Genomic DNA, 23,979 nt, shown 5'->3' with positions numbered 1-23,979 from the left:
CTCAATAGATGATTTTCCTAAAAATATTTATGAAAAAAAAAACTTTTATTAAAAATATTTTAAATAGAAATATTGTGGAACACACTCTTAGGGCCTGTTTGTTTAGTGTTTTCAAGAACTGTTTTCTGTTCTTGAAAACAAAAAACACCAAAAACTTGTTTGGTTGAGAGAGTCATTTTTGTTTTTGTTGTTTCCCGTGTTCTCAAAATGGCACTGTTTAGAGAACAACAAAATGTTGTTTTCCCCGTTTTTTTACTGTTTACAGAACAAAATTAAACAACAAAAAAAGGGCTTGTTCTCCGTGTTTTTTTTTTCTTCCCGTTCTCATCTCTTCTCCAGCATAGTCGCGTTGCCTCTTCTCCAACACAGTCGCGACATCTCCGGTAACAAGAAACGAAGGTAATTTCCACATATGTTGAAGTTATTTTTTATAGATCTAATAAAAGCTTTTTTTTTGGCAATATTTGTTAAGGGAAATGTTAGATCTGGGTAATTTCCACATATGAGATTTGAGCTTTTTTTTTTTATCACCTGCTGTTAGTTTCTTTTTTTCCCGTTTATATTTTCCTGTTTGGATGCTGAGAAAAGTGGGGAACGAGAATGAAAATAGAATGAGATCTGAGCTTTTTTTTTTTTATCACCTGTTGTTTGTTTTTTTTTTTTTTTTTTTTTTTTTTCCGTTTATATTTTCCTGTTTGGATGCTGAGAAAAGTGGGGAACGAGAATGAAAATAGAAAAAAAAATCTCCTGTTGATTTTTTCCCGTTTTGATTTTTCTTAAGTTGTTCTGTTAAAAAAAAACAAAAACCTTGAAGACATGGAAATCAAACGGGAAAATCCAAGATTGACGGGTAAAATACCTCAAGGAAAATGGAAAAAATGAAGAGAATCAGAAAAAGAAGAGAATCACCAAGAACCCTTTCTCTCTGTAGATCTGGTCTTCCTCTCTCTCATCCAGACTCCAAAGCCCGGTGTTGAATCATTAAGAACCCTTTCTCTCTGTCAATCTGCTCTTCTTCTCGATCTGCTCTTCTTCTCTCTCATCCAGACTCCAAAGCCCGGTTAACCTCTACTCTTTGCTTCTTCCATTCTTCCCACCGTCCGATTTCATCAAAGCAAAAACAATTAAAAAATTATAATAAAGTAAAAAATAAAAATAAAAAATAAAATCAAAATTATTAAATTATTTTCTATATACTACTTCAAACTTATTTTAATTTTTTCATATGATTATATAATTTAAAATATATAAATTTTAATTAATTTTAATGGTATATTTTTGTAATAAATCAAACATTAAAAAATTATTTTAATTTTTTCATATGATTATATAATTTAAAATATATAAATTTTAATTAATTTTAATGGTATATTTTTGTAATAAATCAAACATTAAAAAATTAATTTTTTAACATTATTGAAATCAAAATTATTGAAATCAAACGGTCAAAGGGGAATATCCTTACTTGTATTTATTTTTATGACTTATTTATTTTATTTAGATTAGTTATAAATATTAAATTAATTCTTTTTAAATTTTTTTATCTCATCTTAATAGAATATGCTATAATTTTTAATAAAATTAAATATTAAATCAATAAAAAAATAATAAAAATGATTTTATCATGTTTGATTTATTTTAAAAAAATATTTTAATTTTAAAATTAATCAAATATAAAATTAATCAAACTTACTTTTCTTTCATTTTTTCCCCAATTTTTGTTTCAAATTTTATAAAAACTAAAAAAAAAAAAGTCATTAACATCTAATTAATATCAAATCTATTTTTATTTTTATTTATTTTTCTTTCATATTTTTATACACTACACTATACATCAACAATCTTAATTCTCATTTAAACATAGCCTTAAGTTCTATTGGTGGTTTTAAAAGCTGTCTCCTCATAGAGTTTTTATTTGTGATGGGATTGTACAGATGACAACTGAGATAACAGATGTTGAGGATGCAGGAACATGGAGAGGTAATATAGAGAAAATCTTTATTGACATCATGGTAAATGAAGTTAATAAAGGTAACATGGATAGTGGTACATTTAGTACCAACACATGGAGAAGGATCTTACTTGAGGTCAATAGTCAAGGGAAAAGAAATTTCAACTTGAAGCAGCTTAAACAAAAGTTTAATAGACTATGTGCAATGCACCGTGAGTTCTCTGATCTTTTAAAGCATACTGGATTTGGTTAGGATGCTGAAACTAACACAGTGCATGCTCTAGAGGAAACCTGGCAAAATTACATTCGGGTAAAAATAACTTTTAAACTAATTACTTTTTAATTTAAATATTTGGTAAACACTAAGAGTGAATTTTTTTTTCCTTCTATTAGGCACACCCAAATGCAAAAAGATTCCGCTCAAAGGGATGCCCAAACTACAACTTGCTGGGATTGATCTTTAATCCATCAACAGCAACCGGTGCCCTCCACTACTCTTCCACCCAAGATCCACCAAACACTGATGATGAAGATGAGATGGATGACAATTTGGAACATGGTGGAGTGCATGTGGATGTAGATACTGAGATCCCTGATGATCTTCCACAACCAGAAATGGCAGGAGGAGTGACCACCCGTTCTGGAAAGCGTGTAACTGATTCTCTATTAGAGCGTAGAGGTAAGAAAGAATCCAGATTAAGTCAAATGGGAGATGCTTTGAAAGCTTGGGTTGAGGCATCAAAGGCTAGAACAGAAACATCTCGAGCTAGAACTGAGGCATTATTGGCTAGAGTGGACAGATATAAGAGTGGAACTAGTAGTGAAGCTACTAGTGGAGGTACCACTGATTTTAGCATAACAAGGTGCATGGCAGCCTTACAAACCATTGAATTGTTAGATAATGACAAATATTTAAAAGCTGTTGAGAAATTCACAATGCCGGAGTGGAGAGAGATATTTATGAATATGCCTGATGAGAGGAAAATGGCATGGCTTGATAGACTTTAAATGTGAATGTTTGGATGCATAACTATTATGATGACATTGTAATATGTACTATTTATCTTTTGGTTAGAATCTTTTACCATGCTCTTTAGTTTGTCATTGTATGGATGTTATTTATGGTTATGAAACTTATATTATAACTACTTTAATATTCATTTCGTGCTATTTTATATTGTGAGTTCATTTGTTTTATGTAGTAACCAATGGATGATAATAGCACAAGCAGTGGTTCACTATATGATTCAACTTCATCTTCTGAAGAGGGTGATGATTTAGATGAAATTTTTATTGCTCACATTATGAATGAGTATGAGGAAATATTTTTATGCAAGACACCTCAAAAGACATCAATGTTAAGTGGTGCACAATTTGTAAGAGATATGATAGAAGGTCATCCTCAGACATGCTATGAACTATTTCGGATGGATAAAGAAACATTTATGAACCTTTGTGATCATCTTAAGAGACATGAAAACTTACAAGATACACGATTTGTCACAGTTGAAGAGGCAGTGGCTATGTTCTTACTAATCGTAGGACATAATGTGAGAATGAGGGTTGTAGCAGACCGTTTTCAACACTCCACAGAGACTGTCGCTCGACACTTTAAAGAAGTTAGACGTGCATTATGTCGACTTGGAAAAATTCTCATATGTCCTAACAATATGACCAATGAGGTGTCTTCATATGTTGCTAGTAATCCTAAATATTTTCCATGGTTTAAGGTAAGAGTTTATAAAAAAATATTTATAAATGTGAATTTCATGACGATTATTTAATTTATTTCCTTAATAATAATAAATGTTTGTTGTTGTAGGACTGTATTGGTGCAATTGATGGCACTCATATTAGTGCATGGGTCCCAGCTGATAGACAAACCAGTTTTAGAGGTAGAAAAACAGTTATAACACAAAATGTTATGTGTGCATGTAATTTTGACATGATGTTTACATTTGTTTATGCTGGTTGGGAAGGAACAGCAAACGATGCACGTGTCTTTTTAGATGCATTGACTAGACCAGAAGTCAATTTTCCTTGGCCAAGTGAAGGAAAATATTATGTAGTTGATTCTGGTTATCCTTGTGTATCTGGATTTTTGCCACCATATCGAGGTGAGCGATATCATTTACAAGAATATCGGGGTAGACGTAATCAACCTATCAGGTATAAAGAACTTTTTAATTATAGACATTCATCTCTTCGAAATATTATTGAAAGATGTTTTGGTGTTTTGAAGGCCCGATTTCCAATATTAAGGATGATGCCTTGTTATAAGCCAAGTAGGCAACCATTAATTGTTGTTGCATGTTGTACCCTTCATAATTGGATTCGTCTATCAACTCGGAATGATCAATTGTTTAGAGAATATGAGGTAGAAGACCTTTCAATCGAAGGTGAAGAAGAGAGCACAAGTAGCAGAAACCATTCAATTGATTTATCAGATGAGAGTGCAGCAGCTATGGCAGCTTGTAGAGATCAAATTGTTGAAGTGATGTGGGCAAATTATATTAATGTCAATCCATGACTTATCTTATTTTTAATTTTAAATATTTGTCAACACTTTAGTGTTTTGTTAGAATTTATATATATTTGTTAACTTAACTAGTTCTCATTAGTGTTATGTGATGTTTGTTATAATTTCTAATGATTAAATATTGCTTATAAATTTAATTTATAATTGTACAAGTAGGATGGACAAAAGACCCATGTGAAATACATACATCATATTTTATTTTATTTTTAATAATTTATCAACTTATATAAAAAATTTAAAATTAAATAATTTTTTAAATTTAAATGAAATGTGTATTTAAAAATATTTATAAATTTATAATATAAAGTTACTTGAAGAAAATATTTTATTAATTGGAAAAGAAAAAAAACATCTTTCAAACATGTTTTTTTTATTAACTAAACCAAACATGTTTTTTTTTGTTTTTGAGAACAAAAACTGTTTTTCAAAATTCAGTTCCCAAACACAATTTTTTTTCTAAAAACACCAAAAACTGTTCTTAAAAACTATTCTCAAAAACTGTTTTTCAGAACAGTTTTCAAAAACAGCAACCAAACAGGCCCTTAGTTTTTTTGTATTGTTTGGGTGATTTTTTTATTGCCTCTTATTGATTTGTTTGGTTTTGTGTGCGTTTTTAGCAATGTTGGATGCTTATTGGGTATGTTGAGTAAGTTTTATTATAAAATCTTGATGTTGTATAAAACAAAGCTTTTTGAGTTGTGATATTATTATTATTTTTTTTATTCAAGTCAAAGTAAATGGCTTCTAAAAACTGATTGTATGCATTTGAAACTTATTTGGACGATTAATTGGAAGTTTTGGATCATTTTATTTGGGATAATACAGGTTAAGAAGTAAAATGAGATTAAATTGGCTAAATATGAGATTTTGATCATATTTTGGTTTGTCTCACATTGTTTAGGATAATACAACTTGTTCGAGATTATCTCATTTTTTGGTCCTTACCTTGTACTCGTCTTTAAGGTAAGTATCATGTTAATTACATGACGCATATGATGGTCATTGAATTTGTTTATAAAATAATGCTCGTAAATTTACAAATGTAAGCGTCAATTTAGCAAGATTTATTATTACTGAAGCGTTTCACTTATCAATTAGACCAATACAATCCTTTTTTTTTTTTTATTCTATTCATTAGATTAATGAACTTAATCCCTTGCTTTATCCCAGCAAAGATGTTGAAAAGGACTTTGTAGATGCTATAGAGTCCATGAGCCATACAATTAAATTAAGATTTATGGACTTTGGTAAAATAATTTTGTCACTTCATATATACTTATGTTTTTTATTGGAGGTTTAGAATCTATTTGGTAACTGTTTTTTAAAATAATTTTAAAAAATGGTTTTAAAAAATAGTTTTTAAAAATAGTTTTATGATTTTAATAAAATAAAAGTCTATTTTAAAACCTAAATAATCCATTTTTAATATTTTTAAACATGCTTTAAAAGTATTTTTTATATTTAATGTTTTATTTTTCATCATTCTATATGTTTGTATAATAATTTATTAAATAGTCACTAGAAAGTAAGTAAAAACAACAAAAACAATTAAAATATATTTTATAAAAACATTACATTTTTTGTTATTAAAAATAAAATCTAAAAACAATTTTTTTTTTTATTACTAAACATGTTTTCTATATATATATTTTTTTGTTTTAAAGAATAGAAAACTATTCTTAAAAATAGGTTTCAAACAAATTCTTAATTTTTTTTTCTAGAAAAACCACGGATCACACTTGAGGATTAAAAAAAAGATAAAAATAAAAGGGAAGGATTGAATTTGAGAAATTCCTTCATTGCTTTAACAAAAGGAGAGGTTGCAAAAGCACTTTTACAATGGAGTCATCTATAAGTTAGCTGCTTTGATTCTTTCTGCCTTACGCTCTTTCTTTAATTTCCCATAAAATGTGGCAAATAATTCAAACTAAAATTTCTAATTTCATTTCTATTTGATTGGCAATCAGAGACAAGGTCAGGGGGTGCCATGCAAGAAGGCCCATTTTGGTAGTTGAATTATTGACTACAACAACTTTTGAAAATTCAATAAGAACTAATATTGAAAAAGCAATTCAAAACATTTAATTTAATTTTTATATTAATTATTTTTATAAAAATAAGAACAAATAATGTAGGTATGGACTTTTATTCCCTTGTTTCTCAAAACAGAGATGAAAGTACGGATTTTTAAATACTATAGAATTTATTTTAGAATGGAAACAAATCGGACAAAATGGAAGTCATTTTCAAAAGGCTTCCCGATTCGAAGGCTGAAAAGATTCCTCCTCGAATCAAGTTCTTCTTTTTGACGCGTGAGTGCGGCATGGCCCTCGGGCCACCTGCCGCCTGCCACCTGCCACTTTCGCTTAGCTCTTGTTCAATCACGCGGGAGTCACGTGTTCAATTAGTTTGAGAAAAAAAGACCAAAAAACGAGGCACCTTTTCTTCACTAATCCAGCTCAAGAATTTCCCAAACTGGTGCAGAATAGTCATTCGAAACCAGATTACAAAACCCCACGCAGCCAAACGACCCAAATCTCTTTTCTTCTGCGTGTAACTCTGCGCGGAGCTTTCCCAATTTCCGTCTCCAAATCAGCCTGAGGTAATCCAATTTCTCGAGGAGCAAACACAGAGAGAGAGAGAGAGAGGGAGAGAAGGAGGAGATTTTCATGGAAGACGGAGACGGCGACAAGGCTCTTAGGAAAATCGGAGAGGCATTCAAAGAGATCGCAAGTGCTGTAAATTCCCAAACCGTAGACATCGAGGTCGCTCCCTTCTCTCATGCATGCTCCCTCGTCTCGCCTCTCTTCGGATGCCTCGGCATCGCCTTCAAGTTCGCCGAGATGGATTATGTCGCTAAGGTACCTAACGGTTTTTAATGCCTGTTTGGTTCTCGGGAAAATGTAGGAAGGGAAAAGAAAAGACTAGAAAAGAAATCGGTGTTTTGAACCCGGATTTCCATTGCTTGCGTCTGCGAAGAATAAAAACCTTAACTTTCCTGGGCCGGTTGAGTTTTCTCTTTCTCGGTGATCAAACATGGACACTATAGGAAGAGCAAAAAAACATTAGAAGTTTTTATCCTAGGTTTTTCGTGATTTTTAGAAAGTAGAAAGCCTCACTGTTCCGAGCCAATGCAGCTGCTTGGCTCATCTAATGGTAATTTTCATCTTTTTGATAACTAGTGCAACATAGAGGATTTAGTTTCTTTTCCATGGGGAGAAAATGTGGGAAAAGGAAAGAGATAAGGAATTTAGGACCTTAGAAATTTCAATTTCCGCATCTTGAGAGAACAGAAACAGAAATTTCCGAGTTTAATATAACCGATTCTGTTAATTGACCTGAGATCTTGATTTTCCAGAAGCCAGGATGGATGGAAGATACGTGAGTCAGAATTTTATGTGTTGTCATTCTTCTTAACTTTCTCGTTAGCCAAATAGGGAGTTTATTTATTTGTTTTTTCTTTTGGTTTGATTAATCTAATTTTGTTGGCCTCTTGTTGAATATTAACTTACCAACCCTGAAGTTTGCATTTCATGGTTTTTAGTTGCTTTTGACTACAGGTTCATCATCTTGCAAAAGCATCTAGTTCAATTTCAACCTTGTCAGCATTACTTGATCATGATATTGAAGGTAATTGCGTGAGAAAAGCAGGAAGTCATTCAAGAAATCTTTTGAGGGTGAAGCGTGGACTAGACATGGTCAGGGTGCTATTTGAGCATATGCTGGCTTCAGAGTATGTGTGATTACTCTTTTCTTGTATTTTGTCTTTTTTGATAAATTCTTGATGCTCTTCATGACGAACGAGAAGGATAAAAAGAACATAAAAAGTTGAAGAACTACTACTTTTCATTGTTTTGATTCTCTAAGAAAATGGAAGATAGGTACTTTTCAGATTTATGTGTGTATTTGTCTCTAGAGACTAATTATAATCTTCGGGGACAAGAGATTTCATATGAATTGTACTGGTAAAAAGAGGAGAAAAGTGCTTTGTAACCCATTATGAAGGAGACACAAAATCTGGCATTAAAATGACTTCTAGTAAGGTAGTGGTGGTGGTGGACACTAAATCCTTTAGACGATTTGCAAGATAAAGGGGGACACTTGAAGTTAAGATTTTGGAGAGGGGGAAGGGTTACTATCAGTGGATTAAACGAAGCAAATAAGGATTAGATTGCTTGTTGGAGGCTAGGGATTGTTGTTACAAGTGGAAAGATATACAGGTGCTCTTAGGGGAATTGAAAGATAAAGGAAGGTGGTTCAAAGTTGAAATGAGGCATAACCAGGTAAAGAGGTGCTTAGTGTGCTGTGTCTTGTCAGATGATTCCAGGAGATATTTTGTGACTTTCTCAGAAGGTTTTGACTTGTCGAGTTAGTCAACTATTGCTTTGAGAATCAGGGACTTGGGAGTTCTAGGTTCAACCTCATCTAGTTCTAGTCTTAGCTAAAGTGGTGTGGTGATTTCTTCAAAGGTGGGGGGATCCTTTGGATTTGTATAAGAAAGGGTGAGCTTTGCAGATATGATGAAGGGGAAAATAGGAAAGTTTGAGACGTAGATGCAGGTGGGGCTAACAAAAGAAGATATTATTAAGAAGGCAAATGTGCTAAAGTGTTGTCTCATGGGGTAGTGAGTGCTAGTTTGGAGAGAAAAATTTTCTGTATATTTTCTTCATAAATTATACAATGTATATAAGAAAAGAGAAAAGGTTATACAAGGAAGAATCTAAAACAAATCCCTAAATCTGGTCTTGACTTGCACCAATAATAATCAAATCCCTACGATTAAGGAGCTAAATAGCACAATTACAAATCTGCTCCTTGCTTATGAGAATTTAAATAATTATTTCTTAAAATAAAAGGGTCAACTAAATCAAATCTATAAGTTAAAGAAAGTATAAGGTTGGAAATCTCTAAATATAAGTCTCCTCAAGTTGGAGCATAGATGTCTTGAATGCCCAGTTTGTCAAGTATTACTCTAAAATTAGCACTCCCTTTGTTAAAATATTTGCCAGCTAATTCTCTATCTACACAATAATGAGTAAAAATTAATCCTTTAGTTAACTTCTCCTTGATAACATGTCTATCTATTTCAACATGTTTAGTATGATCATGTTGAACCAAAATGCGGGCTATGTAGCAACTTTGTTATCATAGAAAAGCTTCATTGGAACCACAAAACTAAAGCTCAACTTCTTTAATACAGAATTTAGCCATAACATCTCACATACACCATGAACCATAACTCTAAATTATGCTTTAACGCTTGCTCTAGCCATGATAGATTGTTTCTTGCTTCACCATGTGACTAAATTCCCTCCCACAAATGTGTAATACTTGAAGTTGATCTTCTATATATTACAAATCCTACCTAATTAGCATTTGTTTATCCTTTTACTTCTAAATGGCCATGTTTAGAAAATAGCGAGCCTTTCCCAAGAGTAGATTTTAAATACTTGAGAATCTTGTGTACAACCAACATCTGTGTTTCATGAAGAGCATGCATGAATTGACTTACCACACTCACCACAATGCACATTTCTTATCTGAACGACTCTGAGAGGAGGAAGGTGTTGGTTTGCAGTGGAGTTCAAGTCCTTTGAAATCTTGATCAAGGTAGTTGGTGGAAAGCTGAGAGGGATCAACTTGGAGAGAATTAAAGGCTTCTTTTCTTGGATTATGTTGGGGAGTGGGTTTGCACTGTTTGTTAGAAGATGTGGAAGCTTATTATAGGGAGGAAGAAAGTAAAAGGTGCTATAACAGCTAGGAAGATGGGGGAAGGAAGTTCAGGTTGTAGCGCCATTCAAATGTGGTGGGGAGTTTCATTCTTTATTCTTGATTTGGAGGCAAAGAGATATTGTTTCATCTTCCCTAAGGGTAAGGGGCTTCTCGAGGGTTGTGCTACTTTAGCCTAGAAGCTTTGTCTTCTAGGTCTAGATACCTTAACATAGGCAAGGAATCTTTGAACCCTAACTACCTCAAGCCTTGTGAAGAGTCATAAGGTTCCAAATGAGCCAGTGAAAGGGACTTTTGTAAATGTAGCTAAGAGGAATCTTGGGAGGGTAGGAGAGGCAATTTGGTTGTAGTTTAGGGACGGGGAGATGCAGAGTAGGGATAAGTAGTTGGGTTGTTGTCAGGTTGGCTGATGCAGAGGGGCTTTGGACTTGGTCCTAAAGTTGTTTTTGTTGAGAAGATGAATGACTTACCATTGGTCTTTGAAGGGGTGTGTGAGAATTTTTGAGCTTGGGGGGGTGCACTTCTCTTATTTGAGATGCAGAGTAGGGATAAGTAGTTGGGTTGTTGTCAGGTTGGTCTTTGAAGGGGTGTGTGAGAATTTTTGAGCTGGGGGGGGGGGCGCACTTCTCTTGTTTGAGTTTGAGGATAAATTTAAGCTAGAGAGGGTGCTTTGCAAGATAACTAAGGAGGTTTAGAGAGAAGTTTTTGCATTTGGAGAGGTAAGAGTATTGTCGAAAAGGTGTGCATGCTAAGGAAGTGTGGGTGGGGTGGTGGTTCTTCCTCTTCATTTATGGAGTTGGGAGGTGTTTAAAAATCTTGGGGATTGCTATGGATGGAGATATTGCTCAATTTTCACAGTTACAAGTGGTTATGGGAATGTTCTTCTTTGCCATTCAACCGTGTGGGAAGCTCCACCTTGGTTTTCACAAGTGGTTTCAATGAGTTAGGATAGCGGGAGGTCTGTCCTGGAGGTTTGGGGTGAAGAAGAGGGTTGGTCATGCATCGATGTTAGCATGAGAAAGGAGCCACCGCTCCTAGTGTATGTAGATGTTGGAGTGTCGTTCTTTGTTGGAAGGAGAAAGGGGAGAGCAGGCTTTGTTGCTGATAGCTTTGAAAAAGGGATTGTAAGTGGAATGCAAATGTTGGTGGGGGGAGTCTAGGTGTCATTGGAAGACACATTGTGGGAGAGGTGCCCCTTAAGGGAGATCTGAGTGGGGTTGGGTGTGTGCCCAAGGGTTTGGGTCAACAGTTAGTGGTCAAGGCCTAGGCCTTGCAAGCCTTTACTTTCAAAGAGTCCTAGGTGATTAAAGGCTCTCTGGAAGGGGCCGGTGGTTTGAAAGTCTTGGAGGCTTTTAGTTTGGGTCAAGTTATGACAAAAGAGGAGGCTAATGGGCTTACTTTAGTTGTTAACGTGAGTCAAGGTTTTGGGGATGCGAAGGGCTCTCTTGGCCTTTTCAAAGGGGATAGGGCTCTTGTGGAGTCCCAAATCATTAGGGAGTGGAGGGTTGACGAAGGCCTCTTATTGGGGTCGAGTGTGATGCATCACTTCAACATTGGTTCCGATGAGCTATTGCTTAGAGATAATCGACAAAGCTCTTTTAGGCAAAGGTGTCTAAGTACCCTGGTTCTTTTCCTTAGGGTTGTGGGATTCGTCTTCTTCTTCTTCTTCTCCTTTCTTTAAGTTGGATTGAGCCTTAGTTATTTGTGAGGGTGGTCCAAGTGACTGTTGTGGCATGGAGGGAATGGAAGGGGAGGCTATCCATGGGCCTCTCAAGATTATTTTGGTCGGTGAGAGAGGCATGGTTGTACGACAAGGAGGAGCAGGAGTTTGCTAGGGTGGTGGGTGGTGGTGGGGGGTGGGAGGGTTGGGGGGGGGGGGGGGGGGGGAGGGGTGGTTTCTTTTAGAACATTGGTCCTCGAGTTGTTTGACTAAGTTTAGTAACTTCCTAGGCATGTCGACAAAGGGGCTTGAGGAGGAGATTTTGAATTTGCTTAAGATGATGAAAGTGAGAAAAGAGCAGAAGGGTTAGGTGGTTGGCTGAAGGAGGAATAAATTTGAGTCTTCTAGGTTTGAAAGGGAGCTTAAAAACCTAGGGTGTTCAGAGAATTACAATGGAACGAGTAGTGAGAGTGGGCTTGGCAACGAAGGTTGAGTCATTGCTTTAGGTTACAAATATAATTGAGAATTTTATCCTAGAATGTGAGAGGGGCCAACGACAAAGACAAAAGGAAGGTATATAAGTCCTTATTAAATTATAGAGGGTGAACTTGGTTTGTTTACATGGAACTAAAATTCAAGAGATGTCTATTGGTTCAATGCAAAGTCTAAGAGTGGGTAGATGCTTAGATTGGAGAGCAGTGAACTCAAAAGGTGCAACTGGTAGGTGTTTTGATGCTTTGGGATAATAGGGTACTTGAGTTGGTTGGAATTAAAGCGGGACAATTCTTGATTTCATGTGGGTTTAAAAATTGCGAGGATGGCTTCTTGTGGATTTTTATAGGGTTGTATGGCCCTATGTTGGACATAGGATAGTGAAGGCTTTTGGGATGAGCCAAGGAACATTAAGGGGTTATGAAATGATCCTTGGTGCATTGAAGATGATTTTAACATGATTAGATTTTCAAGGGAGCATAATAGAGAAAGTAAGTTGTCCTCAACCATGAGGAGATTCTTGAAGGTCATTGAGGACTTGGAGCTGAGAGAACTTTCCTTGTATGAGGGACCTCTCACCTGGAGCAATGGTTTGGACAATCAATCCAAGTTGAGACTTGACCATTTCTTGGTTTTTGAGGGTTAGGAATGTTACTTCAGTAGGGTTGTGCAATGCATCTTACCTAGATTAGTGTCTAATCATTTACCCACTTCATTTGATGGGGAGGTTTGAGGAAATGTCCCTCTTCTTTCAGATTCAAAAACATGTGGTTGAAGGAGGAGGGCTTCAAATAGTTGCTGAAGAACTAATGGCTAAGGTTCAGTTTTAGTGGTTCCTTTAGCTTTATTCTAGCAACAAAATTGAAAGCTTTAAAGTCCAATTGAAAATTTGGAATAAAGAAGTGGTTGACAAAGTTGAAGACAAAATAGATATGGCCTTAAGGTGGCTTTTTGGGATTCTAAGGAGAGGATTAGCGTCTTGACTCTGGAGGAGGTGGAAGTCATAAAGAAGGCAATGGAGGAGTTTAAAAAATGGGTCTTTATGGAGGAAATTTCCAAGAGGTAGAAATCAAGAGAAGTGTGGATGAAAGAGGGTGATAGAAACACTAGTTTCTCCATAAGATGGCTTGTTGAACATTTTGACCAAAATTAAAATTAATGGAATTGGGCTTCCCAAGGAGAATGAAATAAAGGATGGTGAGGCCTTTTGGAATCTTTTGACTAATTTAGGGGATTGAAGACCTAGTATTAATGTCTTGTTGTTTGATGGTTAGGAGCTCAAGATGTTGCATTGTTGGAGGAGCTGTTCTTAGAGAAAGAAGTGTTCAATGCCATTTCGGACCTTAGTGGGAATAGAGCGCCAGGTTCAGTTAGCTTCTTTATGGCTTTTTGGTAGTTTATTTGGGATTTTGTGAAGGAACAGGTGATGAGTTTTTTTAGAGACTTCCATGATCAGGGCAAATTTGTAAAGGGCTTGAATATAATGTTTTTGGTTTTAATTCCCAAAAAAAAGGGAATATACAATCTTATAGATTTTAGGCTTATTAGGGGTGGTCTTTATAAGTTGTTGTCTGAAGTGTTGGCCAATAGACTAAAGAAGCTGGTGGGTAAAGTTGTTTCCAAGTCCCAATGTGGAGGGTAAACAAATGCTGGATACGATGCTGATTGCTAATAACGCCATTGACTTGATGTTGAAAAGTAATTAATGTGGAGTTCTTTGTAAGCTTGATATTGAGAAGGCTTATGATTATGTAATTTGGAACTTCTTGACCTATCAAAAAAAAAAATGTAATTTGGAACTTCTTGCTTTCATTTTTACTAAAGATGGGTTTTAGGGAGAAGTGGATTGGTTGCATAAAGTGGTGCATATCTACAATAAGGTTCTCTGTCCTTGTCAATGACATGCTGTTTGGATTTTTCCAAATCTTTAGGGGCTTGAGGTAAGAAATCTCCTCTCAGCCTATTTATTTGTGATTGCTATAAAGGCTCTTAGTTGCCTAATCAAGAGGGCAAGGGTGGTGTAAGGGTACTAATCTTTAATTTGTTGTTTTCCAATGATACTCTCATTTTTTGTGAGGCTTCACAGCATTAAATGACATATTTATGCTGATTGCTTTTGTGGTTCAAGGCCATTTCGATGAGAATTAATTTGGATAAAAGCAAGTTAATGCTAGTGGGAAGGGTGGAAAACTTTGGAAAGTTGGCCTTAGAGTTTGGTTGTGAGGTGGGTGTACTTCCTTCCTCTTACCTAGGTCATCCTTTGGGAGCCTCATTTAAATGTGTGGCGGCTTGGGATGAGGTGGAAGAGAGGTTCTATAAAAGGTTGGCCATGTAGAAAAGATAATATATCTCAGAAGGAGGAATGATGGGGGAAAGCCTTTTAAAGTTTATTCAAGGAGGAAAGGGAAGACCTAAGTAAACTTTAAGTAGGATTAATATTAATTAGAATTGAATAGGGATTGGTATTTGTTGGAGTCTAATTAGGATTAGCTAGTTGAGTTATAATATAATTAGAATTTGAGTCATGATAGGTTATTAGAGTCCTAGTAGACTTTGGATGTTATAATTAGAATTAGAATAATAATAGGTTATTAGAGTCCTAGTAGACTTTGGATTTCTTAGAGAGGCCTATAAATAGGCTAATCAATGTAAATCAAATGAATGAATTTTGATGAATAATATTATACTTTCTTTCATTGCAAGGTTGCAACCCTCAATGGTGAGACTCCATTGATTTTCTTCTAGGTGAGACTCCTAGAAGGCCTTAGTGAGACTCTAAGGTTTTCCATCTTTTCTTCATTGTTTCTTCTTTCTCTCTATTTCTTATCTTATAATTTTCTCTACCATAAAGTTTATTCCTTGTTCCTCTCCTTACACCTTAAAAATAAAACCCTAGCCCACCTACCCTTGAGTGTAGGCAACCATCCTAGGGTTGTCCTACATCAATTTTGGTATCAGAGCCAAAATTCTTGGCTTGAAGGCATATGCAATTAAGGAGCGGAGCAACTTATGCAAGCATGAGTTCCAAAAAAACTTCTAGCAATCAAGATGCCGCTACAATACGCTTGGAGGAAATTTCAGCCACACAACAATCCCATCAAGATGCTATAATACAACTAAATAGCAAACTTGATGAGATCATGAAGTTATTAGAAAAGAGCCAAGAAAAAGGACCAATTGAAGAGGAGATCGCAAGTCATCAATTTAGACAATCGCCAAGTCGATCACGCGAAGAACAAGACAATTTTATGATGGGGAATCAAAGAAGGGCCAAACTTTTTGAGCTAGATGATGATGTGACAAAAAAGGTACGTCTTGAAGTTGCTGAATTTTATGGAAAACTAAATCCAACAGCTTTTCTTGATTGGATTATGTCAATGGAAGATTACTTTGATTGGTATGCAATGCCTGAAAATGGAAAAGTTCATTTTGTGAAGGCAAAGTTGAAAGGAGCAGCACGTCTATGGTGGCATAATATTGAGAATCAAGCTCATAGAACTGGCCAGCCGCCTATTGACACATGGGACGAGATGAAGTTGAAGATGAAGGAGCACTTTCTCCCAACTGATTATGAACAACTTATGTATACAAAATTGTTTTCCCTTAAACAAGGTACCAAGTCCGTTGAAGAATATACAGAAGAATTCCATGAATTGAGCATTCGAAATCAAGTACGGGAAAGTGATGCTCAACTTGCAGCCCGCTACAAAGCTGGACTTCGAATGGAGATTCAACTTGAGATGATAGCTGCACACACTTATACTGTAGATGATGTTTATCAACTAGCCCTCAAAATAGAAGAAGGCCTCAAATTCCGGGTTTCCAGGCGTCCAAGTTCACAAATTGGGAGCACTTTCTCCAACAGTACAACAAGTAAACCTTTAAGCACATCTAACTTCAGAACTCCTAATCATGTGAATGGTGGGGGCAACACTCAACAAACTTCGAATGTGGCTTATAAGAATGGTAATAAGGGTAAAAATTCAATGAGTAGTGGAGATAGAAAAGTAGACGTGACTCCTTTATGCTTTAAATGTGGTGGGCATGGTCATTATGATGTTGTATGCCCAACCAAAAGTTTACACGTTTGTGTTGAAGAACCAGAATCTGAATTGAAAAGTTACCCAAAGGAAGAAGAGACCTACAATGAAGATGAAGTTAGTGAAGAATGTGACTACTATGATGGTATGACGGAAGTACATAGTCTTGTAGTACAACCTTTATTAACCGTTCCAAAAGTAAAAGGAGAAGAAGATTGGCGACGTACTAGCATTTTCCAAACACGTATTTCTTGCCAAGGGAGATTATGCACCATGATCATTGATGGAGGTAGCAATTTGAACATAGCTTCACAAGAACTTGTTGAGAAGCTATACCTTAAAACAGAGAGACATCCAAATCCATTCAGAGTAGCATGGGTTAATGACACCTCTATCCCGGTAAGTTTTCGTTGTTTAGTAACATTCCTTTTTGGTAAGGACTTTGAAGAGTCTGTATGGTGTGAGGTCCTACCCATTAAAGTAAGTCATATTTTACTTGGAAGACCTTGACTCTTTGATAGAAAAGTTCAACATGACGGCTATGAAAATACATATGCTCTCATACACAACGGACGTAAGAAGATCCTTCGTCCAATGAAAAAAGTCCCTCCAATTAAGAAGTCAGATGAGAATGCACAACCAAAAAAGGTACTTACGATGTGTCAATTTGAAAATGAGAGCAAGGAAACTAAAGTTATTTTTGCTTTAATGGCTCAGAAAGTGGAAGAATTTAAAGAACAAGATAAGGAATATCCAGCAAACGCACGTAAAATCCTTGATGACTTTTCTGACTTGTGGCCTGCAGAGTTACCTAATGAACTCCCTCCTATGCGTGACGTACAACATGCCATTGATTTGATTCCCGGTGCATCATTACCAAATTTACCAGCCTACAGAATGAATCCAACAGAGCATGCTGAATTGAAAAGGCAAGTTGATGAATTACTTACTAAAAGCTTTATTCGTGAAAGCCTAAGTCCTTGTGGAGTTCCTGCCCTACTAACACCAAAGAAGGATGGATCATGGCGGATGTGTGTGGATAGTCGTGCAATCAACAAAATCACAATCAAGTATCGATTTCCAATTCCAAGACTTGATGACATGCTCAGTAATCTTCTCAAAGATTGATCTAAGAAGTGGATATCATCAAATACGTATTAGACCAGGGGATGAATGGAAGACATCTTTCAAAACTAAGGATGGATTGTATGAGTGGTTAGTCATGCCGTTTGGACTAACCAATGCTCCAAGTACCTTCATGCGGATTATGACGCAGGTATTAAAACCTTTTATTGGACGGTTTGTTGTTGTCTATTTTGATGATATTCTTATCTATAGTCGATCTTGTGAAGATCATGAGGAACACTTGAAGCAAGTAATGCGCACTCTTAGGGCTGAAAAGTTTTACATTAATTTGAAAAAATGTACTTTCATGAGCCCTAGTGTTGTATTTCTTGGCTTTGTTGTGTCTTCTAAAGGTGTTGAAACAGATCCGGAGAAGATCAAAACTATTGTTGATTGGCTAGTACCAACAAATATCCATGAGGTGCGAAGCTTCCATGGAATGGCTACATTCTATCGACAATTTATTCGAAATTTCAGCTCTATTATGACCCCAATTACTGAATGCATGAAACCTGGTTTATTTATTTGGACCAAGGCGGCCAACAAGGCATTTGAAGAAATCAAATCCAAGATGGTGAACCCTCCTATCCTACGCCTACCAGACTTTGAGAAAGTATTTGAGGTGGCCTGTGATGCTTCCCATGTGGGAATTGGAGCAGTCCTTAGCCAAGAGGGACATCGTGTGGCTTTCTTTAGTGAGAAGCTCAATGGGGCAAATAAAAAATACTCCACATATGATCTTGAATTCTATGTAGTGGTGCAAGCAATTAGGCATTGACAACATTATCTCAGTTACAAGGAATTTGTTTTGTATTCAGATCATGAAGCCTTGCGATATCTTAATTCTCAAAAGAAGCTTAACTCTCGACATGCAAAATGGAGTAGTTTTCTTCAACTGTTTACCTTTAATTTAAGGCATTGTGCAGGAATTGAAAATAAAGTAGCTAATGCCCTTAGCAGGAAGGCCCTTCTCTTAGTAAACATGTCAACCACTACAATTGGATTTGAAGAATTAAAGCATTGCTATGACAATGATGCTGATTTTGGAGATGTTTATTCCTCTCTTTTGAGTGGTTCAAAAGCAACATGTATTGATTTCCAGATTTTAGAAGGGTACTTGTTTTATAAAAATCGTTTATGCTTACCAAGGACTTCTCTACGTGATCATGTCATATGGGAACTTCATGGAGGCGGAATGGGTGGACATTTTGGACGAGATAAGACCATTGCTTTGGTGGAAGATCGCTTCTTTTGGCCTAGTTTAAAGAAGGATGTTTGGAAGGTTATCAAACAATGTCGAGCATGTCAAGTAGGAAAAGGTTCAAAGCAAAATACGGGGTTATATATGCCATTACCAGTTCCTTCCAAACCTTGGGAAGACTTGAGCATGGATTTTGTACTTGGATTACCAAGGACACAACGGGGCTTTGATTCTATATTTGTTGTGGTTGATAGATTTTCCAAAATGACACATTTTATCCCATGTAAGAAGGCTTCGGATGCTTCTTATGTTGCTGCCTTATTCTTTAAAGAAGTAGTTCGATTGCATGGATTACCACAATCCATTGTTTCTGATCGCGATGTCAAGTTTATGAGCTATTTTTGGAAAACCTTGTGGGCCAAGCTAGGTACTCAATTAAAATTTTCAAGTTCTTTTCATCCTCAAACTGATGGACAAACAGAAGTTGTCAATCATAGTCTTGGTAATCTTTTGAGATGCATTGTGAGAGATCAGCTGAGAAAGTGGGATAATATCTTACCACAAGCCGAATTTGCTTTCAATAGCTCCACTAATCGTACTACTGGGTACTCACCTTTTGAAGTGGCATATGGGCTGAAACCTAAGCAACCTGTTGATCTTATACCATTACCTACTTCTGTCCGCACCAGCCAAGATGGTGATGCATTTGCACGTCATATACGAGATATACATGAAAAGGTACGAGAAAAAATCAAAATCAGCAATGAGAACTATAAAGAGGTAGCAGATGCACATTGAAGATATATTCAGTTTCAAGAAGGTGATCTAGTGATGGTTCGTTTACGACCAGAAAGATTTCATCCGAGCACATATCAAAAGCTTCAAGCTAAGAAAGCGGGTCCATTTCGGGTACTAAAGCGGTTGGGTGAGAATGCTTATTTGTTAGAGCTCCCTTCAAACTTGCATTTTAGTCCAATATTTAATGTGGAAGATTTGTATATCTACCATGGCCATCACAACGATGTAAGTGAAGAGTTGGATCTTCAATTACCACCTACTCTTAGCCCACGTCCTGAGATCGAGTATGTTCTTGATGATCAACTTGTGTCTACTCGACAAGGTGGATACCAAATTTTTTTGGTGAAATGGCGAGGCAAACCACATTCTGAGAATACATGGATTACGATAACGGATTTTCAGAAGATTAACCCCGATCTCTATGAATTGTATCAAACATCTAACTCGTCGGAGCCGAGTTCTTTCAAGCCGGGGAGAATTGATGGGGGAAAGCCTTTTAAAGTTTATTCAAGGAAGAAAGGGAAGACCTAAGTAAACTTTAAGTAGGATTAATATTAATTAGAATTGAATAGGGATTGGTATTTGTTGGAGTCTAATTAGGATTAGCTAGTTGAGTTATAATATAATTAGAATTTGAGTCATGATAGGTTATTAGAGTCCTAGTAGACTTTGGATGTTATAATTAGAATTAGAATAATAATAGGTTATTAGAGTCCTAGTAGACTTTGGATTTCTTAGAGAGGCCTATAAATAGGCTAATCAATGTAAATCAAATGAATGAATTTTGATGAATAATATTATACTTTCTTTCATTGCAAGGTTGCAACCCTCAATGGTGAGACTCCATTGATTTTCTTCTAGGTGAGACTCCTAGAAGGCCTTAATGAGACTCTAAGGTTTTCCATCTTTTCTTCATTATTTCTTCTTTCTCTCTATTTCTTATCTTATAATTTTCTCTACCATAAAGTTTATTCCTTGTTCCTCTCCTTACACCCTAAAAATAAAACCCTAGCCCACCTACCCTTGAGTGTAGGCAACCATCCTAGGGTTGTCCTACATCAAGGAAGCATTACTCTAATTTGAAGCATTGTATCTAATAGGCCTATATACTTAGTGTCTTTGTTTCGCATGCCAAGGTTGGTTAGATTAAGGTTAGAGAGGATTGAGAGGGATTTTTTTTTAGGGTGATAGGGCTCTCATTCGGAAGTCACATTTAGTAAGGTGAGCAATTGTTTATTCAGAGAAAAGGAAGAGGCGCTTGGGCATTAGGTATCTATCAATGCTCAACAAGGCTCTCCTTTACAAATGGAGTTAGTGTTTCATTGATGAAAGGGGAGGCCTTTGGAAGAAAGTTATCGGTGGGAAATATGGGGAAGAAGAAGGGGATGACGCTCTTGTGAAGCAAGGGATGGGTATGGTGTTGAGTCATGGAAAACCGTAAGGAAGGATTAAGATCTATTGAGCAGTAGATTTTCCCTTTTAGTGAGTAATGGACATTGAGTGAGGGATAAGTGGTGTTGAGATGAACCGTTGTGTGTTACCTTCCCTTCTTTAGTTGCATTAGCCATTTTGAAAGAGGCATGAGTGGCGGATATTTAGAATTTTTTGGTTGAAGAGGGTGGTTGGGCTCCTTGCTTGTGTAGGCCATTCAATGATTGAGAGGTGGAAAGTATGGAGGGGCTTCTTTTAAGACTTCAAGAGAAGTAGGTCTATAGGGATGAGGAAGACAGGTGCTTTGGATAGAGTTAAAGAGCAGAAAGTTTTTAGTCCAAACCCTCTATTTTGCTTTGGATTCAGGAAGCTTGGTCTCCTTTTTGATGTGCACCATTTGGAACTCATGGGTGGCGCTTAAGGTGGGCTTCTTTGTTGAGAGGTGACATGGGGAAAGACCTTAACCTTGGATCAAGTTCAGAGGGGGTGGTTTTTAGTAGACAAATGTTTCCCTTGCTATAAGAATTATAATCCATTAATCACATTTCATTGTGTAAAGACAAGAGTTCTATGATAGTTGCTTTTTGCCCATTTTGGCGTGTTAGGTTCTCTCCTCTATGACTAGAGATACCCTTCTACATTGGCATGGTTCTTATGTTGTCAAGAAACGTAAAAAGTCTTGGATGATAGCCTCCTTATGTATCCTTCAGACAATTTAGAAAGCAACAAAATTGCTTTTGAAAATGAGGAGATTTTGAACCGAAGGTTGAAACACTCTTTTGTTTGTAATTTGTGGTTGTGGATTAAGTTGTTTATAGTTGTTGTCTTTTGAACTCCTTAAAATTGCAGTTTAACATATTGATGGCACTTCAGCTGGAAAAAGGCTTTATCCCATTTAGTTGTGGTTGGCTACATGAATTCCTTATTGCCATATATTTAAAAGAGACATGAATGGTGATTAATACTTATAATGAAGCTAAAAGTAATGAACTTTCCTTTTATGGATTATCTCAAAGTAGGCCACTGGTGAAGAAAAGGTGCTATTCTGAGAACACCTGATTTGCCCAGTGGGTATCGATTCATAACAGCAATTTCTATCTAAATAAATTCACCAAAGCAAGGATAACTAATACCTCTTTTTTTAATGATTGTTTGCCCAAAATGCCTTATAAACCTAGTCTGCCCAAATGGTCTAGAAATCTGTCTGAAAAATTCAATTTAAAATGTTCTACCTAATAACCTGTACATGTTTAGATATGCTACAATATTAGCTAACCTTTGCTATAAATCTCAGTAGACTGTGATGGTTGACTTGACATCCTGTGGTTGAAGTTGTATTGGTGAAGCTAATAAATTCCTCATCTTTTGGCAGTGATAGTTCCCTAAGGAATCCAGCTTCCACAGCATATGAAGAAGTACTTGCTCCCCATCATGGATGGGCCATCAGGAAAGCTGTTGCTGCAGGGATGTATGTCCTTCCTACAAAAGAACAGCTATTGGCGAGGCTTAATGAAGATGGTGAGTGCATGAAGCAACCCAATTGAACCCCCCCCCCCCCTGTTTCTGTAATTGAGTAAGGCACATTTTCCAGATAATGTACACAGTTAAGTTCTGAATCTGTACTTTAAACAGTTAGCGAATTAACATACTATACCTCCTCATAGATCTGGTCCACGGCAGTTCAGTTGGAGTTATATCATTTAGTGTATTATCAGTATATCATTATAAATTGAAACTTAGGTTGGGGCTTAGTTGGATCTGAAATTGCAAGATTTAGGTCGGGATTGGGCTTGTTTTTAAAGTAGGAATAGGTTGCATGTAATGACTCACTCCCTCCTATGCAGATATTGTTTGCTTTGGACCTGATGGACCCTCATGGCCTTAAAACTCGTTTATATGATTGAGAGAAGCTTATAAATTTATTTTGTTAGGAAATTATTCCCCTGTTTGATGTAGGGATATCACAGTCACTTTGTACGGACAGTGTCCTTATTGTATCCCAGGGATTGTGAGGTCGAATAGACAAACACTCCTTACAAAGTTAGAAAAACAAAGTCCCATATCAGGATTGAGGATCGTCTCTAATACTATTTGTAATGGCTCCCTCATTTCCATGTAGATATTGTAAAGCATAAAATATTTCTATGGATCTTACCGCTTTAAAATCCACCTACATGGTTGAGAGAAGCTCATGCATATATAGCGCAAAAAACTTCTCCTATCTGATGTGAGATATCACGTTACATCTTGGGTTGACATTCGAAACCTCAGTTAGGTTTTAGAAGTCAAACCTGAACTAGGTTGCACTTGATACCTTATTCTCGATATGACATCACTGATCCAATCCTAATTTCCCATTTACAGAGGGGTTTTTCTCTTTCCTCATGATTTTTATATATTTCTTTTCATTCTTTTTCAGAGGCTACAGCAAGGATTCAGATGCAAAACTATATCAATGCATCCGCTCCTGTTATCCTGTACATCAACAAACTCTTTCTTACAAGAGAACTGGGTATAGATTGGTAAACAGGCACTGGCTTCTTATTCACCCAGATTGATATGTTTGGATTCTTCTCCTAATTTATGTAAACCATATTGCATCGACTGCCATAAATTTGTACAAATTCTACAATGAGATGTAGTATTTCAGAATAACATATTATCATATGTTAATATTATCATATGTTGCTAATGAAAAATCAAAAAACTAAAGTTGGAATGCCTATATTGCCTTTCCCAGTCATGTTTGCTCATCAGTCTCTGCTGTTAAGTTTTAGCTTCAGGAGAATGGGGGAATTTGTACACCCTATTGAACCTGTTTATACTGCAGTTAAATAACGGTGTAGAGGATTAGGCTTCAGCCAAACCTGAACCTGACATTTTATGCTCAGATTGAATCTGGTTTATCATACTGAATCAGCAACCAAACCTTACCTTTTTACATTCAGATTGAATCTGGTGTCCCATATTGAATCATCTACCTGCTTTTATCCTAGCTTGCAAATATGCATG

General features: G+C 36.1%; 3 protein-coding genes across 4 annotated transcripts; all 3 read left to right on the top strand.

The window, feature by feature from the left end:
- Positions 1 to 287: 287 nt before the first annotated feature.
- On the top strand, positions 288 to 3,025 carry LOC117924357. 2 transcript variants are annotated; one of them, XM_034842972.1, is made up of 2 exons: positions 288 to 399; positions 2,345 to 3,025. In XM_034842972.1, exon 2 carries the CDS (start codon positions 2,489 to 2,491, stop codon positions 2,957 to 2,959), a length of 471 nt encoding a protein of 156 aa, XP_034698863.1. In that variant the 5' UTR covers positions 288 to 399; positions 2,345 to 2,488; the 3' UTR covers positions 2,960 to 3,025. The 2 variants fall into 2 exon arrangements, with proteins under 2 accessions (XP_034698863.1, XP_034698862.1); XM_034842971.1 differs by lacking the exon at positions 288 to 399 and adding an exon at positions 1,889 to 2,261.
- A 215-nt stretch (positions 3,026 to 3,240) lies between these two features.
- On the top strand, positions 3,241 to 4,423 carry LOC117922838. The gene is made up of 3 exons (XM_034841024.1): positions 3,241 to 3,681; positions 3,774 to 4,120; positions 4,194 to 4,423. Exons 1-3 carry the CDS (start codon positions 3,256 to 3,258, stop codon positions 4,210 to 4,212), a joined length of 792 nt encoding a protein of 263 aa, XP_034696915.1. The 5' UTR covers positions 3,241 to 3,255; the 3' UTR covers positions 4,213 to 4,423.
- Positions 4,424 to 6,986: 2,563 nt separating this feature from the next.
- Positions 6,987 to 23,692, top strand: LOC117923937 (accelerated cell death 11). The gene is made up of 4 exons (XM_034842443.1): positions 6,987 to 7,351; positions 8,051 to 8,223; positions 22,340 to 22,485; positions 23,387 to 23,692. The coding sequence occupies exons 1-4, from the start codon at positions 7,160 to 7,162 to the stop codon at positions 23,491 to 23,493; spliced, it is 618 nt and encodes a 205-aa protein (XP_034698334.1). The 5' UTR covers positions 6,987 to 7,159; the 3' UTR covers positions 23,494 to 23,692.
- The last annotated feature ends 287 nt before the right edge of the window (positions 23,693 to 23,979 follow it).

Source organism: Vitis riparia, chromosome 10, assembly GCF_004353265.1.
Source record: "Vitis riparia cultivar Riparia Gloire de Montpellier isolate 1030 chromosome 10, EGFV_Vit.rip_1.0, whole genome shotgun sequence".
Lineage (NCBI taxonomy): Eukaryota > Viridiplantae > Streptophyta > Magnoliopsida > Vitales > Vitaceae > Vitis > Vitis riparia.
Note: the sequence above shows the minus strand (reverse complement) of the source record. Positions and strands in the feature narration are given on the sequence as shown.

Bases quoted from the DNA above. Each gene is read 5' to 3' on its own strand.
- LOC117924357 (XM_034842972.1), top strand. From the start codon at position 2,489: ATGGATGACAATTTGGAACATGGTGGAGTGCATGTGGATGTAGATACT.
- LOC117922838 (XM_034841024.1), top strand. From the start codon at position 3,256: ATGAATGAGTATGAGGAAATATTTTTATGCAAGACACCTCAAAAGACA. The intron at 3,682-3,773 runs GTAAGAGTTTAT...TTGTTGTTGTAG, and splicing joins AATATTTTCCATGGTTTAAG to GACTGTATTGGTGCAATTGA.
- LOC117923937 (XM_034842443.1), top strand. From the start codon at position 7,160: ATGGAAGACGGAGACGGCGACAAGGCTCTTAGGAAAATCGGAGAGGCA. The intron at 7,352-8,050 runs GTACCTAACGGT...TTTTGACTACAG, and splicing joins AGATGGATTATGTCGCTAAG to GTTCATCATCTTGCAAAAGC. The intron at 22,486-23,386 runs GTGAGTGCATGA...ATTCTTTTTCAG, and splicing joins GGCGAGGCTTAATGAAGATG to AGGCTACAGCAAGGATTCAG.